The sequence below is a fragment of the Liolophura sinensis genome, chromosome 3 (genome assembly GCF_032854445.1).
Source record: "Liolophura sinensis isolate JHLJ2023 chromosome 3, CUHK_Ljap_v2, whole genome shotgun sequence".
Classification (NCBI taxonomy): Eukaryota; Metazoa; Mollusca; class Polyplacophora; order Chitonida; family Chitonidae; genus Liolophura; species Liolophura sinensis.
In genome coordinates this window covers 24953119-24967840 of record NC_088297.1, presented here as the reverse complement: position 1 = coordinate 24967840, position 14722 = coordinate 24953119, and the positions used below count along the sequence as shown (strand labels likewise).

At 38.5% G+C, this 14722-nt stretch overlaps 1 protein-coding gene across 1 annotated transcript in view; it reads left to right on the top strand.

Moving 5' to 3' along the window:
- LOC135463498 (MFS-type transporter SLC18B1-like) overlaps window positions 1-10948 on the top strand; it is a 20828-nt gene extending 9880 nt beyond the window's left edge. Inside the window, exons 6-13 of the mRNA XM_064740756.1 lie at window positions 10-31; window positions 900-1036; window positions 1856-1954; window positions 3631-3722; window positions 7250-7345; window positions 7731-7805; window positions 8687-8783; window positions 9431-10948. Coding sequence (XP_064596826.1) covers window positions 10-31; window positions 900-1036; window positions 1856-1954; window positions 3631-3722; window positions 7250-7345; window positions 7731-7805; window positions 8687-8783; window positions 9431-9580 — 768 coding nt within the window. The 3' untranslated portion in view covers window positions 9581-10948. The remainder of the gene's footprint in view (window positions 1-9; window positions 32-899; window positions 1037-1855; window positions 1955-3630; window positions 3723-7249; window positions 7346-7730; window positions 7806-8686; window positions 8784-9430) is intronic.
- The last annotated feature ends 3774 nt before the right edge of the window (window positions 10949-14722 follow it).

Sequence of the window (14722 nt, the reverse complement as noted above, 5' to 3'; positions counted from 1 at the left end):
TTTTGGCAGTACTGGCAGTACCCCCTCAGGTGTAAGCCAGTACCCCTAAGATATTAGCCAGTACCCCTCAGATGTAAACCAGTACCCTCAGATGTAGGCCAGTACCCTCAGATATTACCCAGTACTCCTCAGAAACTAGCCAGTACTCACCAGATGTAAGGCAGTACCCCTTAGATATTAGCCAGTACCCCTCGGATGTAAACCAGTACCCCTCAGACATTAGCCAGTACCCCTCAGATGTAAGCCTGTATCCTCAGATGTAAGCCAGTACCCCCTTAGATATTAGCCAGAACTCTTCAGACATTAGCCAGTACCCCTCAGATGTAAGCCTGTACCCTCAGATATTAGCCAGCACTCCTCAGATACTAGCCAGTAATCCCCAGATGTAAGCCAGTACCCCTTAGATATTAGCCAGTACTCCTCAGATACTAGCCAGTAATCCCCAGATGTAAGCCAGTACCCCTTAGATATTAGCCAGTACCCCTCAGATGTAAGCCTGTACCCTCAGATGTAAGCCAGTACCCCTTAGATATTAGCCAGTACTCCTCAGATATTACCCAGTACTCTTCAGATATTAGCCAGTACTCTTCAGATATTAGCCAGTACTCATCAGATATAAGCCAGTATTCCTCTGAAATAAGCCAGTACTCCTGTGATATAGGCCAGTACTCCTCAGATAAAATCTGGAAGAGCACAGTACTCCCACAAGAATATGTTTATGTGCAGTGCTGTGAATTTGACGTTGTTTTGTCCTCTTGAAATAAAGTTAACAAATCATGATGAATATTGAACAATTACTCCTTGCACAGTCCTTAATACCAACCTGGCTCAACTAGACTGTAGCTAGTGTATGTGAAACTGTAACATGAGACTGGTCATTTTGCTCCTTTTTTTTTCAGATCATGAAGTCCCGTTTGAAGGATCGCTTATCTCCTTTTTCCTGAAGCCTTCCGCTTTTGTCATAACCGTGTCCATCGTGATAGGATCATTTGGGATGGGATTTCTCGACCCTACCTTAGCTGAACATTTTGTGGAGGTAAAAGGATCTTAAAATTCATTCTGTTATATCCAGATACATGGCTGCATTCAATGAATCTGCTTTAATCCACTCATAGTTAGGGTGTCGGCCTCGAAGTCGGGGAGACCCCGGGATCAAACCCGTGTCAGGTCATATCAAAGACGTTTAAAAAGGCACTTGCTGCTGCTCGCACTCAGCACTAAGTGGTCAGGGCAAGGAAATAGGACTGGTTGGTAAGGGCCTGAAATGTGATTGCTTAGTTGGTCGTCCCACTTTCCCAGTATATTCATCAATGATGTCATTTCCAAATATTTCAGATGGAAAATATACATGAAATAAAGAGGTTATTGAGAAATATAAAATATAATCTTTCTTCACATTTTTTTTGTTTTTGTTTGGTATACCTTTAATCAGGTTCCATAACACCATGCTCTGTCATTCTTTAGTACCTTTTCATGTAATACGGGTTGAATTGGAACAGCTGAGGGGGAAATTTTGTGAAAGTGTTTATGTTGGCTATAGATCTGTCAAATAAATGAACACTTAATATCTGTACATCTGCTTTCAGATGATCTGGTTTTTTCTGTAGTAGACAGTCAACCCTCTCATGGGTCTACTTTCACAAAATTGTGCAGGCTTTCGTGGCAAATAATGCTGCCGTCATTTACCTCAAAAGCTATGACAAATCTGATGCATGCAATTTTTAAAAGAAGTCTCAGTATCCGGTGTAAGAGCGGCGACATCTGGTGACCATATGAGGCAAATCTGATGAAAACATACATGATATTTTAATACTTTCACCTGCTATAGGGATGTTTTTTTTATTTTTAAATACAGTTTAACCTGTCTCCTTTTTGGGTTGGATTGATGTTTTTCCTGGCACCAGCCGTCTACGCCCTGACTGCGCCTGTCTTTGGCTGGATTGGAGACAATAAGGTAAAACCAGAGTTCCAGTAAAAACTTGTGTGCAGTTTAAGTAACTTTTCTTACAGTTGTCACTATGTGCATAGAATGTACAGCTCGTTGCTTGAATTGTTGCACCCTAATGAAACCATGTGTCTTATTACCAGCAGATGTCTGGTTCAATCCCAAGTCAGATCTTACAATAGTCTTTTACTATCCTGGTAGGCCTACTTCCCTGGCTTTGTGCTAAGAAGTGAAGAAGAGGCGTTGTGGCGCTTGGCCAGGTGTCAGTTTATACCCGAAATGACCATGTGTCTTATTACCAGCAGATGTCAGGTTCAATCCCAAGTCAGATCTTACAATAGGCTTTTACTGTCATGGTAGGCCTACTTCCCTGGCTTTGTGCTAAGAAGTGAAGAAGAGGAGTTGTGGCGCTTGGCCAGGTGTCAGTTTATACCCGAAATGACCATGTGTCTTATTACCAGCAGATGTCTGGTTCAATCCCAAGTCAGATCTTACAATAGGCTTTTACTATCCTGGTAGGCCTACTTCCCTGGCTTTGTGCTAAGAAGTGAAGAAGAGGCGTTGTGGCGCTTGGCCAGGTGTCAGTTTATACCCGAAATGACCATGTGTCTTATTACCAGCAGATGTCAGGTTCAATCCCAAGTCAGATCTTACAATAGGCTTTTACTGTCATGGTAGGCCTACTTCCCTGGCTTTGTGCTAAGAAGTGAAGAAGAGGAGTTGTGGCGCTTGGCCAGGTGTCAGTTTATACCCGAAATGACCATGTGTCTTATTACCAGCAGATGTCTGGTTCAATCCCAAGTCAGATCTTACAATAGGCTTTTACTGTCCTGGTAGGCCTACTTCCCTGGCTTTGTGCTAAGAAGTGAAGAAGAGGCGTTGTGGCGCTTGGCCAGGTGTCAGTTTATACCCGAAATGACCATGTGTCTTATTACCAGCAGATGTCTGGTTCAATCCCAAGTCAGATCTTACAATAGACTTTTACTATCCTGGTAGGCCTACTTCCCTGGCTTTGTGCTAAGAAGTGAAGAAGAGGCGTTGTAGCGCTTGGCCAGGTGTCAGTTTATACCCGAAATGACCATGTGTCTTATTACCAGCAGATGTCTGGTTCAATCCCAAGTCAGATCTTACAATAGGCTTTTACTGTCCTGGTAGGCCTACTTCCCTGGCTTTGTGCTAAGAAGTGAAGAAGAGGAGTTGTGGCGCTTGGCCAGGTGTCAGTTTATACCCGAAATGGCCATGATCAAGTTGCTCAGTTCATTTGATTTTAGAAAGATGTTTTGAGAGATGTGTGAAAGGTTAGATGAAATCCTGCCGGGAAAATGTCAATTTTAGCACCAGAAGTAATCTCATGACATTTATTGGTCTCCCAAAATGCTCTTTGGTATTTTGGGGATTTTCAGTTTACTCTAAATGACCTCTAAAGTGCATTTTAAATGTCACAAAATATTATTTTTGATGCTGAAACGTACAATTTTCCAGTAAAATGTCATCTCATGTTCCATGCAAACCTCAAAACATTTTTCTAAGATCACTTTAACTGGGAATCATGAAAAATTGGCTTAAAAAAAGTTTGTCATAAACGAAATATGTGGTCATTTAGGGAATATAAATGACGCAATCGTCATTATCTGCAGCATAAAACACGATTCAGATAAAAGAGTCAGTGTATGTTTATTGTTTAGGGCTACACCATCACAATGATTGTAGGCGGCAACATACTGACAGCCGTTGCTTTTGTTCTCATCGGACCAGCACCTTTTCTTAACATTAAATTGTAAGTACACATATATTAGATACTGATAATATACAGGTATCAGAATTTTTTTCTTTGCCTCATCACCTCTTTCTCCTGCCCACATTCTGTCAATATTTTCTCATCCTCTACGCGGGGGTGGACTGTGGTCTGGTGATAATTCATGTATATCTATATTTTATTGTTTGCCTCATACTTCTGCCCACATCCTGTCTGTATTTTGTCATCTCTTACACAGGGGTGGGTCGTTGTCTGGTGATAATACATGTATATCTATATTTTATTGTTTGCCTCATGCTTCTGCCTACATCCTCTCTGTATTTTGTCATCTCTTACATGAGAGTGGGTCATTGTCTGGTGATAATACATGTATATCTATATTTTATTGTTTGCCTCATACTTCTGCCCACATCCTGTCTGTATTTTGTCATCTCTTACACAGGGGTGGGTCGTTGTCTGGTGATAATACATGTATATCTATATTTTATTGTTTGCCTCATGCTTCTGCCTACATCCTCTCTGTATTTTGTCATCTCTTACATGAGAGTGGGTCATTGTCTGGTGATAATACATGTATATCTATATTTTATTGTTTGCCTCATGCTTCTGCCCACATCCTCTCTGTATTTTGTCATCTCTTACATGAGAGTGGGTCATTGTCTGGTGATAATACATGTATATCTATATTTTATTGTTTGCCTCATGCTTCTGCCCACATCCTGTCTGTATTTTGTCATCTCCTACATGAGAGTGGGTCATTGTCTGGTGATAATACATGTATATCTATATGTTATTGTTTGCCTCATGCTTCTGCCCACATCCTGTCTGTATTTTGTCATCTCCTACATGAGAGTGGGTCATTGTCTGGTGATAATACATGTATATCAATATTTTTTTGTTTGCCTCATACTTCTGCCCACATCCTGTCTGTATTTTGTATTCTCCTACATGAGAGTGGGTCATTGTCTGGTGATAATACATGTATATCTATATTTTATTGTTTCCCTCATGCTTGTGCCTACATCCTGTCTGTATTTTGTCATCTCTTACATGGGGGTGGGTCGTTGTCTGGTGATAATACTTGTATATCTTTATGTTATTGTTTGCCTCATCCTTGTGCCCACATCCTGTCTGTATTTTATCATCTCCTACGTGAGAGTGGGTCATTATCTGGTGATAATACATGTATATCTATATGTTATTGTTTACCTCATACTTGTGCCTACATCCTGTCTGTATTTTGTCATCTCTTACATGAGAGTGGGTCATTGTCTGGTGATAATACTTGTATATCTTTATGTTATTGTTTCCCTCATGCTTGTGCCTACATCCTGTCTGTATTTTGTCATCTCCTACATGAGAGTGGGTCATTGTCTGGTGATAATACATGTATATCTATATGTTATTGTTAACCTCATGCTTCTGCCTACATCCTGTCTGTATTTTGTCATCTCTTACATGAGAGTGGGTCATTGTCTGGTGATAATACATGTATATCTATATTTTATTGTTTCCCTCATGCTTGTGCCTACATCCTGTCTGTATTTTGTCATCTCTTACATGGGGGTGGGTCGTTGTCTGGTGATAATACTTGTATATCTTTATGTTATTGTTTGCCTCATCCTTGTGCCCACATCCTGTCTGTATTTTATCATCTCCTACGTGAGAGTGGGTCATTGTCTGGTGATAATACATGTATATCTATATGTTATTGTTTACCTCATGCTTCTGCCTACATCCTGTCTGTATTTTGTCATCTCTTACATGAGAGTGGGTCATTGTCTGGTGATAATACATGTATATCTATATTTTATTGTTTCCCTCATGCTTGTGCCAACATCCTGTCTGTATTTTGTCATCTCTTACATGGGGGTGGGTCGTTGTCTGGTGATAATACTTGTATATCTTTATGTTATTGTTTGCCTCATCCTTGTGCCCACATCCTGTCTGTATTTTATCATCTCCTACGTGAGAGTGGGTCATTGTCTGGTGATAATACATGTATATATATATGTTATTGTTTACCTCATACTTGTGCCAACATCCTGTCTGTATTTTGTCATCTCTTACATGAGAGTGGGTCATTGTCTGGTGATAATACATGTATATCTATATTTTATTGTTTCCCTCATGCTTGTGCCTACATCTTGCCTGTATTTTGTCATCTCCTACATGAGAGTGGGTCATTGTCTGGTGATAATACATGTATATCTATATGTTATTGTTTACCTCATACTTGCGCCCACATCCTGTCTGTATTTTGTCATCTCTTACATGAGAGTGGGTCATTGTCTGGTGATAATACATGTATATCTATATGTTATTGTTTACCTCATACTTGTGCCTACATCCTGCCTGTATTTTGTCATCTCCTACATGAGAGTGGGTCATTGTCTGGTGATAATACATGTATATCAATATGTTATTGTTTGCCTCATGCTTCTGCCCACATCCTGTCTGTATTTTGTCGTCATCTCCTACATGAGAGTGGGCTGTGGTCTGGTGATAATACATGTATATCAATATGTTATTGTTTGCCTCATGCTTGTGCCCACATCCTGTCTGTATTTTGTCGTCATCTCCTACATGAGAGTGGGCTGTGGTCTGGTGATAATACATGTATATCTATATGTTATTGTTTGCCTCATGCTTCTGCCCACATCCTGTCTGTATTTTGTCGTCATCTCTTACATGAGAGTGGGCTGTGGTCTGGTGATAATACATGTATATCTATATTTTATTGTTTGCCTCATACTTGTGCCCACATCCTGTCTGTATTTTGTCGTCATCTCCTACATGAGAGTGGGTCATTATCTGGTGATAATACATGTATATCTATATGTTATTGTTTGCCTCATGCTTCTGCCCACATCCTGTCTGTATTTTGTCGTCATCTCCTACATGAGAGTGGGCTGTGGTCTGGTGATAATACATGTATATCTAAATGTTATTGTTTGCCTCATGCTTCTGCCCACATCCTGTCTGTATTTTGTCGTCATCTCCTACATGAGAGTGGGTCATTGTCTGGTGATAATACATGTATATCTATATTTTATTGTTTGCCTCATGCTTCTGCCCACATCCTGTCTGTATTTTGTCGTCATCTCCTACATGAGAGTGGGTCATTGTCTGGTGATAATACATGTATATCTAAATGTTATTGTTTGCCTCATGCTTCTGCCCACATCCTGTCTGTATTTTGTCGTCATCTCCTACATGAGAGTGGGTCATTGTCTGGTGATAATACATGTAAATCTCTTTGCTTTCACTACTTGTGGACTTTGGTATCAGTAAGCAGTTGACGACAAGCTGTCACGTGACTGTTTGCACAGTCTAATGTTCACTGACGACAGTTGGACTTCCATCATTAAAGTGTGAATACCTGTACGTCATGCAGGTATGTGGTAAAGTTTGTCAGTGGTTTGACATGGCGATGACACTCTGGTTTCCTCCACATAAAACTCTCCACCTTTGTGTATCTGATAAATGCTTGAGTATGGGATAAAAATGATAAATAAATAAATATGTAAATACATTCCACCCCACAGAGAACTTTGGCTGGAGGTTGTCTCCCTTGTACTGATGGGATTATTCCTAGGGTGCGCTTTGATACCCACCTTCAAGGCACTGTTGGACTCTGCAAGGTTAGTTACCTCCCCTTTTTTGACCTTGTCCTATAGCTTCTGTATTAGTACAAATGAACTCTTTCTGTTTTGTTGGTACAGTGGTAGATGGTGGGGGTGTTGGGTAGTCGGGTATTAAGGTGGTAGGGTGGTGTGGGAGTAGGTGTGATGGGTCACGGCTGACTGACTGCGATGCTTGTCTTTCTGTCAGTAGGATGTACAAGTGTTGCTTAAATCCCATGATTTTTTTCACTCACATTACAATGTATCCAGTATAAACGAAGAGCCTGTTTGCAATGTGCGTGATGTAAACAGATGAAGAATAGCGGGACCACAGCAATAGTATAAGAACTAAATGTTTGTATACATGAAAATGTTTATTAAACTTTGTTGATTTCTGTTTTAGTGCCAATGGTTACCCTGAAAGTTTTGCCACATACGGGATCGTGTCAGGGTTGTTTAATTCAGCTTTCTCTTTCGGGTAGGCGACTGCTTTACATGTAACTAGACATGTGAACTATGAGGATATATTGGTTTGGGAGTCTTCTTCACAATTGACAAATATACGAGTACATTTTCTCATCATTTTTATCCCAACCCATGCTTCAACAAATATCAAGGGATATTAGGTTTGTCGTTCTGTCTTTTTTTTTTTTGTCTGTTTGTTTTTCTGCCCATCAATCATGTTGTGGTTCCTCTGTGAAAATTATACAAAGTATTGCCCGAGTTTGCTGAAATTTTGTGTGCAGGCTCACATGGTGGAAATGTCACAGCAAGTTTGAAAAGCAGCCTATTATGTATGTGGGCTGATTTTTGCGTATGTAGTAAATGCGTTGATTCTGATTTGCAGTCAGATTTTTGTGCCATAACTGCTCCAAATATTCTTTGATGTTGGTAAAATTTATGTAGGCATGTTCAATTTGTGTAACCTCAGATCAAGTTCTAAAACCAGTGGAACCCCTGTTTGAGTTTTGTATATTTAATGATTTCCATTGTTCTAATTTTTGTGTTGGTTTCCATGCAATGACTTTTTCATGTGTTGTCTAATTTGATAAAATCCCTGACCCTAACTCTTCAGTCTTTTCAACTGCCTCGCAGCCAATATTTTGAAACATTCTGAGAGAGCTATAGGTTTTAGGGAACTAATTTGCACAACTTTATGAAGCTTGCATCTTCAGTGACAAAAGTTAATCATTTTGATAATTGTATGCTTAAATTCCACTCAGAAAAAGGGTGTTTAGTGAGTGAATAGGCTGAAGACTTACAGTATAAGGCTTTACACATAGCAGGGCAGTTCAGGGTCTTCAGAGCCTGTTCCGATACCTTGTTTTCATATCACATATATGACATATTACTTTTCAGGTCATTTCTTGGACCTACCACACTGGGTGGTATTGTCAGTGACAAACTTGGTTTCCCTTGGACTGCCTGTATATGTGCTTTATGCTATATCATGGCTGTAAGTTATTTTATTTTTGCATATCAGTACAATTGTATTCTAGCTCTGTAGGTGATAAGGTTTGCTGTGTTAAGAATAGATTACATGTATAAATGTTATATCTGAAGCTGGTTGTAGCTTTTCTAAGTTTGATTGCAGGTCAGATTTGACTCGCACATGTATGGGGGTTTTTTTTATATAGAATGGACATTGTAGCAGCCTGCAACATTTTCTTACCTTCGTTTTCTAAAGAGTTCTCAGAGTTGTTATGAGGTCCTAAAGCAAAGAGAGATAAGCGATGTAAAGATTTCATAAGTCACATTCAACAGACATAAAGATTTATATTAAAATAGTTAATGAAATGTTTTCACAAAAAAAAAATCCTATACAGTAAGAAGAGAATTAAGAATGTTTTTGCAAAGTTTGAAGAGCTTTACAGTTCACCTGTAAGCTGGCTTAATCTTAAATGGACGTTTGATCAACCATTCTCAGCAGTGGAGTGGAATGGTAGTAGTATGCTTGTGGTGAGCAAGTGGCTTGATTTTGGCTTGTGTTGTACCATAGAAACGCTCAATATGTTGGAATGCTGTTGAAATAGCATTCATTGTAATCAGGTGTACTTTTTACTGATTAAAACTCACAATCCAACAATTTTCTTTCCTTGGCAGGGTGTTCTGGTGTTACTGCAAGTGTGTATACAACGGCAACATGCACATGTCAAGAATGAGAAAGGTAGAGCAGATGAACGCACACCTATCCTACAGACACAGTTCAGTCCTACAGACCTGCCTGGTCCTCAAAACTACCAGTGTGTTTGAAATCCAACAACATTTATTGTTCGTGTTATCAGTGTTATTAGTCTTTAGTACATGTAGCTTGTAACTTTTACATGGTTCAAACAGTGAGAGCTTAATTTTCGCTATAGTTCAAGTTATCAGCAGGGTTGTTTTCATTGCAGACAATGAGCCAGTGACCAATATCCAGCTGTCTGTCTGGTTAGACTGTAGCTAAATTGAGAATAAGCTTAGTACAATTTACATTTTTCTGTTGTTTGATTTACGAATCAGTTATGAAAAGATAAAAACAAAAAACAAAACGAATCAATTATTGTACTGTAACATATATATAGATATTAAATATTATTTGTATCTTTGCAGACAATCAATGAAGTTTTGTACACCAAAGAGATTCTGTTCAGAGATCTATAATTTTGAATTTGATATGTTCATGTGACTAACCATCATGGGATTATATCAAGTATTATATCTTTGCTTGCTTTGTTCAAGCTGATTTCAAACAGATTTACATTTATGTTTCATATCAAGTGGAATGTATATTTACATGTTGATTTTTATACAGATGTTTTTATATACGTGGTTTATTTTTATTAGACTGCCCTTTGAGAAATATTCTTAAAATTTGTTAATATTTAATCATACCATTATGTAGAAGTATTTTCTCCTCTTGTATTGTTAGATGTTGTATTATTTTTTAAATCTAATTTTAATACGTACTGGTATATATAGGTGTGGAGAAATGGTTTTTCAATATGTATGTAAAGTATGCTCAAGGAACAGGGTGGTACATCCTGGGAAAAGAGTTTAGTTTATGATAAATCCCTCAAAGTACTTGATTTATTGAGTGGTAAGTGTCATAATGCATTATGTTGGACAATGGATTGATAAATAATCTGGCAACTTAGTAGCCTGAAGAACAGAAGCTAGATCAATAGGGGAGTGAGAGGAACAGAGGCTAGATCAATAGGGGAGTGTGAGGAACAGAAGCTAGATCAATAGAGCAGAGTGTGAGGAACAGAAGCTAGATCAATAGAGGAGAGTCTGAGGAACAGAGGCTAGATCAATAGAGGAGAGCGAGGAACAGAAACTAGATCAATAGGGGAGTCTGAGGAACAGAAACTAGATCAAGAGGGAAGTGTGAGGAACAGAGGCTACATCAATAGGGAAGTGTGAGGAACAGAGGCTAGATCAATAGGGGGAGTCTGAGGAACAGAGGCTAGATCAATAGAGGAGTGTGAGGAACAGAAGCTAGATCAATAGGGGAGTGTGAGGAACAGAGGCTAGATCAATAGGGGAGTGTGAGGAACAGAGGCTAGATCAATAGAGGAGAGTCTGAGGAACAGAGGCTAGATCAATAGAGGAGGCTGAGGAACAGAAGCTAGATCAATAGAGGAGAGTCTGAGGAACAGAGGCTAGATCAATAGAGGAGGCTGAGGAACAGAAGCTATATCAATAGGGAGTGTGAGGAACAGAAACTATATCAATAGGGGAGTGTGAGGAACAGAGGCTAGATCAATAGGGGAGTGTGAGGAACAGAGGCTAGATCAATAGAGCAGAGTGTGAGGAACAGAGGGTAGTTCAATAGAGGAGTGTGAGGAACAGAAGCTAGATCAATAGGGGAGTGTGAGGAACAGAAGCTAGATCAATAGGGGGAGTCTGAGGACTAGAGGCTAGATCAAGAGAGGAGTGCGAGGAACAAGAGCTAGATTAAGAGGGAAGTGTGAGGAATAGAGGCTAGATCAATAGGGGAGTGTGTGGAACAGAGGCTAGATTAAGAGGGGAGTGTGAGGAACAGAAAATATATGAAGACGGGAATCTGAAAAAGAGAAGCTAGATCAAGAGGGAATCTTAAGAAGAGAAGTTAGATCAAGAGGGTTGTGAAAAACAAAGCTAGATCTATAAGAGAATCTGAAGAACAAAAGCTGGATTAGTAAGGGAATCAGAAGAGCAAAAGATAAATTAATAGAGGAGTCTGAAGAACAGCAGGTAGATCAATCGTGAAATCTTAAAACCAAAAACTGGATTAATAAGGAAATCTGAAGTACAGCAGCAGCTAGATCAACAGAGGAGGTTGAAGAACTAAAGCTAGATCAATAGAGGAATCTGAAGAACAGAAGTTAGAAATATAGGGTTCTGAAAAACAGATCTAGATCTGTAAGGGAATCTGAAGAACAAAAGATATATCAATAGGAGAATCTGAAGAACAAAAGATTTATCAATAGGAGAATCTGAAGAACAAAAGCTAGATCAATAGGAGAATCTGAAGAACAAAAGCTAGATCAATAGGAGAATCTGAAGAACAAAAGCTAGATCAATAGGAGAATCTGAAGAACAAAAGCTAGATCAATAGGAGAATCTGAAGAACAAAAGATATATCAATAGGAGAATCTGAAGAACAAAAAGCTAGATCAATAGGAGAATCGGAAGAACAAAAGCTAGATCAATAGGAGAATCGGATGAACAAAAGATATATCAATAGGAGAATCGGAAGAACAAAAGCTAGGTCAATAGGAGAATCTGAAGAACAAAAGATATATCAATAGGAGAATCGGAAGAACAAAAGCTAGATCAATAGGAGAATCTGAAGAACAAAAGCTAGATCAATAGGAGAATCTGAAGAACAAAAGCTAGATCAATAGGAGAATCTGAGGAACAAAAGATATATCAATAGGAGAATCGGAAGAACAAAAGATATATCAATAGGAGAATCTGAGGAACAAAAGATATATCAATAGGAGAATCGGAAGAACAAAAGATATATCAATAGGAGAATCTGAAGAACAAAAGATATATCAATAGGAGAATCGGAAGAACAAAAGATATATCAATAGGAGAATCGGAAGAACAAAAGCTAGATCAATGAAGGAGTCACGAGAACAAAAGATATATCAATAGGAGAATCGGAAGAACAAAAGCTAGATCAATGAAGGAGTCAGGAGAACAAAAGCTAGATTAATAGGGGAATATGAAGATAAATAAAGACAGGTAAATAGTGTAATATGAGAAACAGAAGTTGGATCAGTACGGAACATGTCAGAACTTTGATCAGTGGGGGACTGGGAAACAGAATCTGTTGGCTGATGTAAACTGAAGTTTTATGTAAAATGTTGCACACATATATGATGGTTTAGTGTTCTGTATGTCCCTCTGGTTTATGCAATCGTCAGGTTGTATACGGGCTTTACATGCTTATATATAGGTTTTTGCACATAATTTAACCAATGGGCTTTGGTTAATGAGCATTGTTTAGGCCTACAGTAAGTTCCACACATTCAATGTTTTACTTGAAATTATAGAATTTATTTATATAGAAATTGCAGAATTATAGGTAACAAAATATGCACGGATGCTAATTGCAAAACGTCCCTGGTTTTGAACTACTCCAAATCCATGTATTACACGTGTATATGAGATGTTTTATGATAATATTTACTTTGTTTGATGTTTACAGGATTTGTTCCTATGGAAAATTATAAACCTGGAAACTAACAGGGAGTACTCATACTGCATGGGTGCCTCTGAATATTTGATGTTGTCAAATCTGATCTAATCTAAAATTAATCATGCCTTCTTTTACTCCTCAGCAGGTGTTTGCTGAATCTACTCAGTGCCTGCCTGTATACCCGTGTTTATGTATGTATGCAATAAGACTAAATCATAAACTCCAACAAGTTTTTCATTGTTCAAATATAGATTAATCCAAGACATGGAGACATTAACATGAAGTCTGCCCTGACGTTGGGTAGGATAAAACTCAGACGTGGAATCGTCTCAAATTCTGCATAGATATTTTTTTTATCGTTCCACTAATGCTGTTTATTGTTTGTATTGAATTATGAAATTTCTGAAAACCTGAAACTATTAAAAACGTCGTAGAATGTAATCAGTTAACAATTAAAGCTCATTAATTATTTTTTGAATAAGCCATGCAAATTATCTTAATTCAGTTAATCAGTTGTCATTTTCTGAAATCATTCATCTTGTACTGACCAAGGGCTTTGTTGCAAGGTTGTTGTATATATCTGCGCACAACTTTTTTCTCTCTTATTTTCACAGCTACTTAACTTTTCAAAGCGTTTCTGGTTTGCTGATTGCGATCTTGTGTAAAATCTCAAGTATCTCTCCGTGATTGACGGCCAGTTTTCTCTCATTCATAAGGTTTCTCCTCATTTCCTTCCTGATTAAAGTGTTTCATCTCTCAGTTGTCCTCATGGTTAAAGTGTCTCTCAGTTTTCCTCATGATGAAAATGTCTGCCAATTTTCCACATGGTCAAAGTATTGGCGCATTTTATGGTTAACTTGTCTGTTCATTTCCTTTGTGTTAAGCTGCACTAATCATTCCCCTCATGTTTTTATAGCATATACTAGACTGTCCATTTCCCTCATGTTTTTAAAGCATATACTAGACTGTTCATTTCCCTTTATGCTGATAATATGCAGTTCATTCGCCCATGGGCCACATGTACCAGACTTGCGGGTTCTCGCTTGTGTCGTTTGACTCCCCCCTAATGTGTCGCTCGTTTTTGTGTAGTATTAGTTAGCCTACCTACCTGGTGTTTTACTGTACATCTCATTATCATCGTGTTTCAATACCACGGAATTTCTTCTCATATAAGGCGAAGTGTGTGTGTGTGTTTTTTTTTTCTGCATACAAACCTTTTCTTATTCCATTTTGTCGAGAGCATTTCATCGCCGGCTGCTAACAGTGAATCCCTTTTGATCATTGATTAAATGGTTTTAAGTTGATAAGCCAGATTTTATTTGGCCTATTCATAACCCTTTTTACATTTATGTTGTATGTTGTGTTGTGTTGTTGTTGTTGGGATGCTCATACTTAATTTTACGGTATTTTAACGTTAGCAGCATATTTTATTTCAATGATTTAAATTAAGTTTAAACACTTAATCTTTCCGAACTGTAAATCGAGAGCACGAAATTATCCAGTCATAAGCAGTATTGCTGCAAACAGGTCAACCAGATGTCCCACGCATTGGTTGCAAATGTTCTGTCTTTCTGTGACGTGATGCCACACGCAAATGACCAGTCATAAGCAGAATTGATGCAAATAGGTCAACCAGATGTCCCACGCATTGGTTACAAATATTCTGTTTTTCTGTGACGTGATGTCACACGCAAATGACCAGTCATAAGCAGAATTGATGC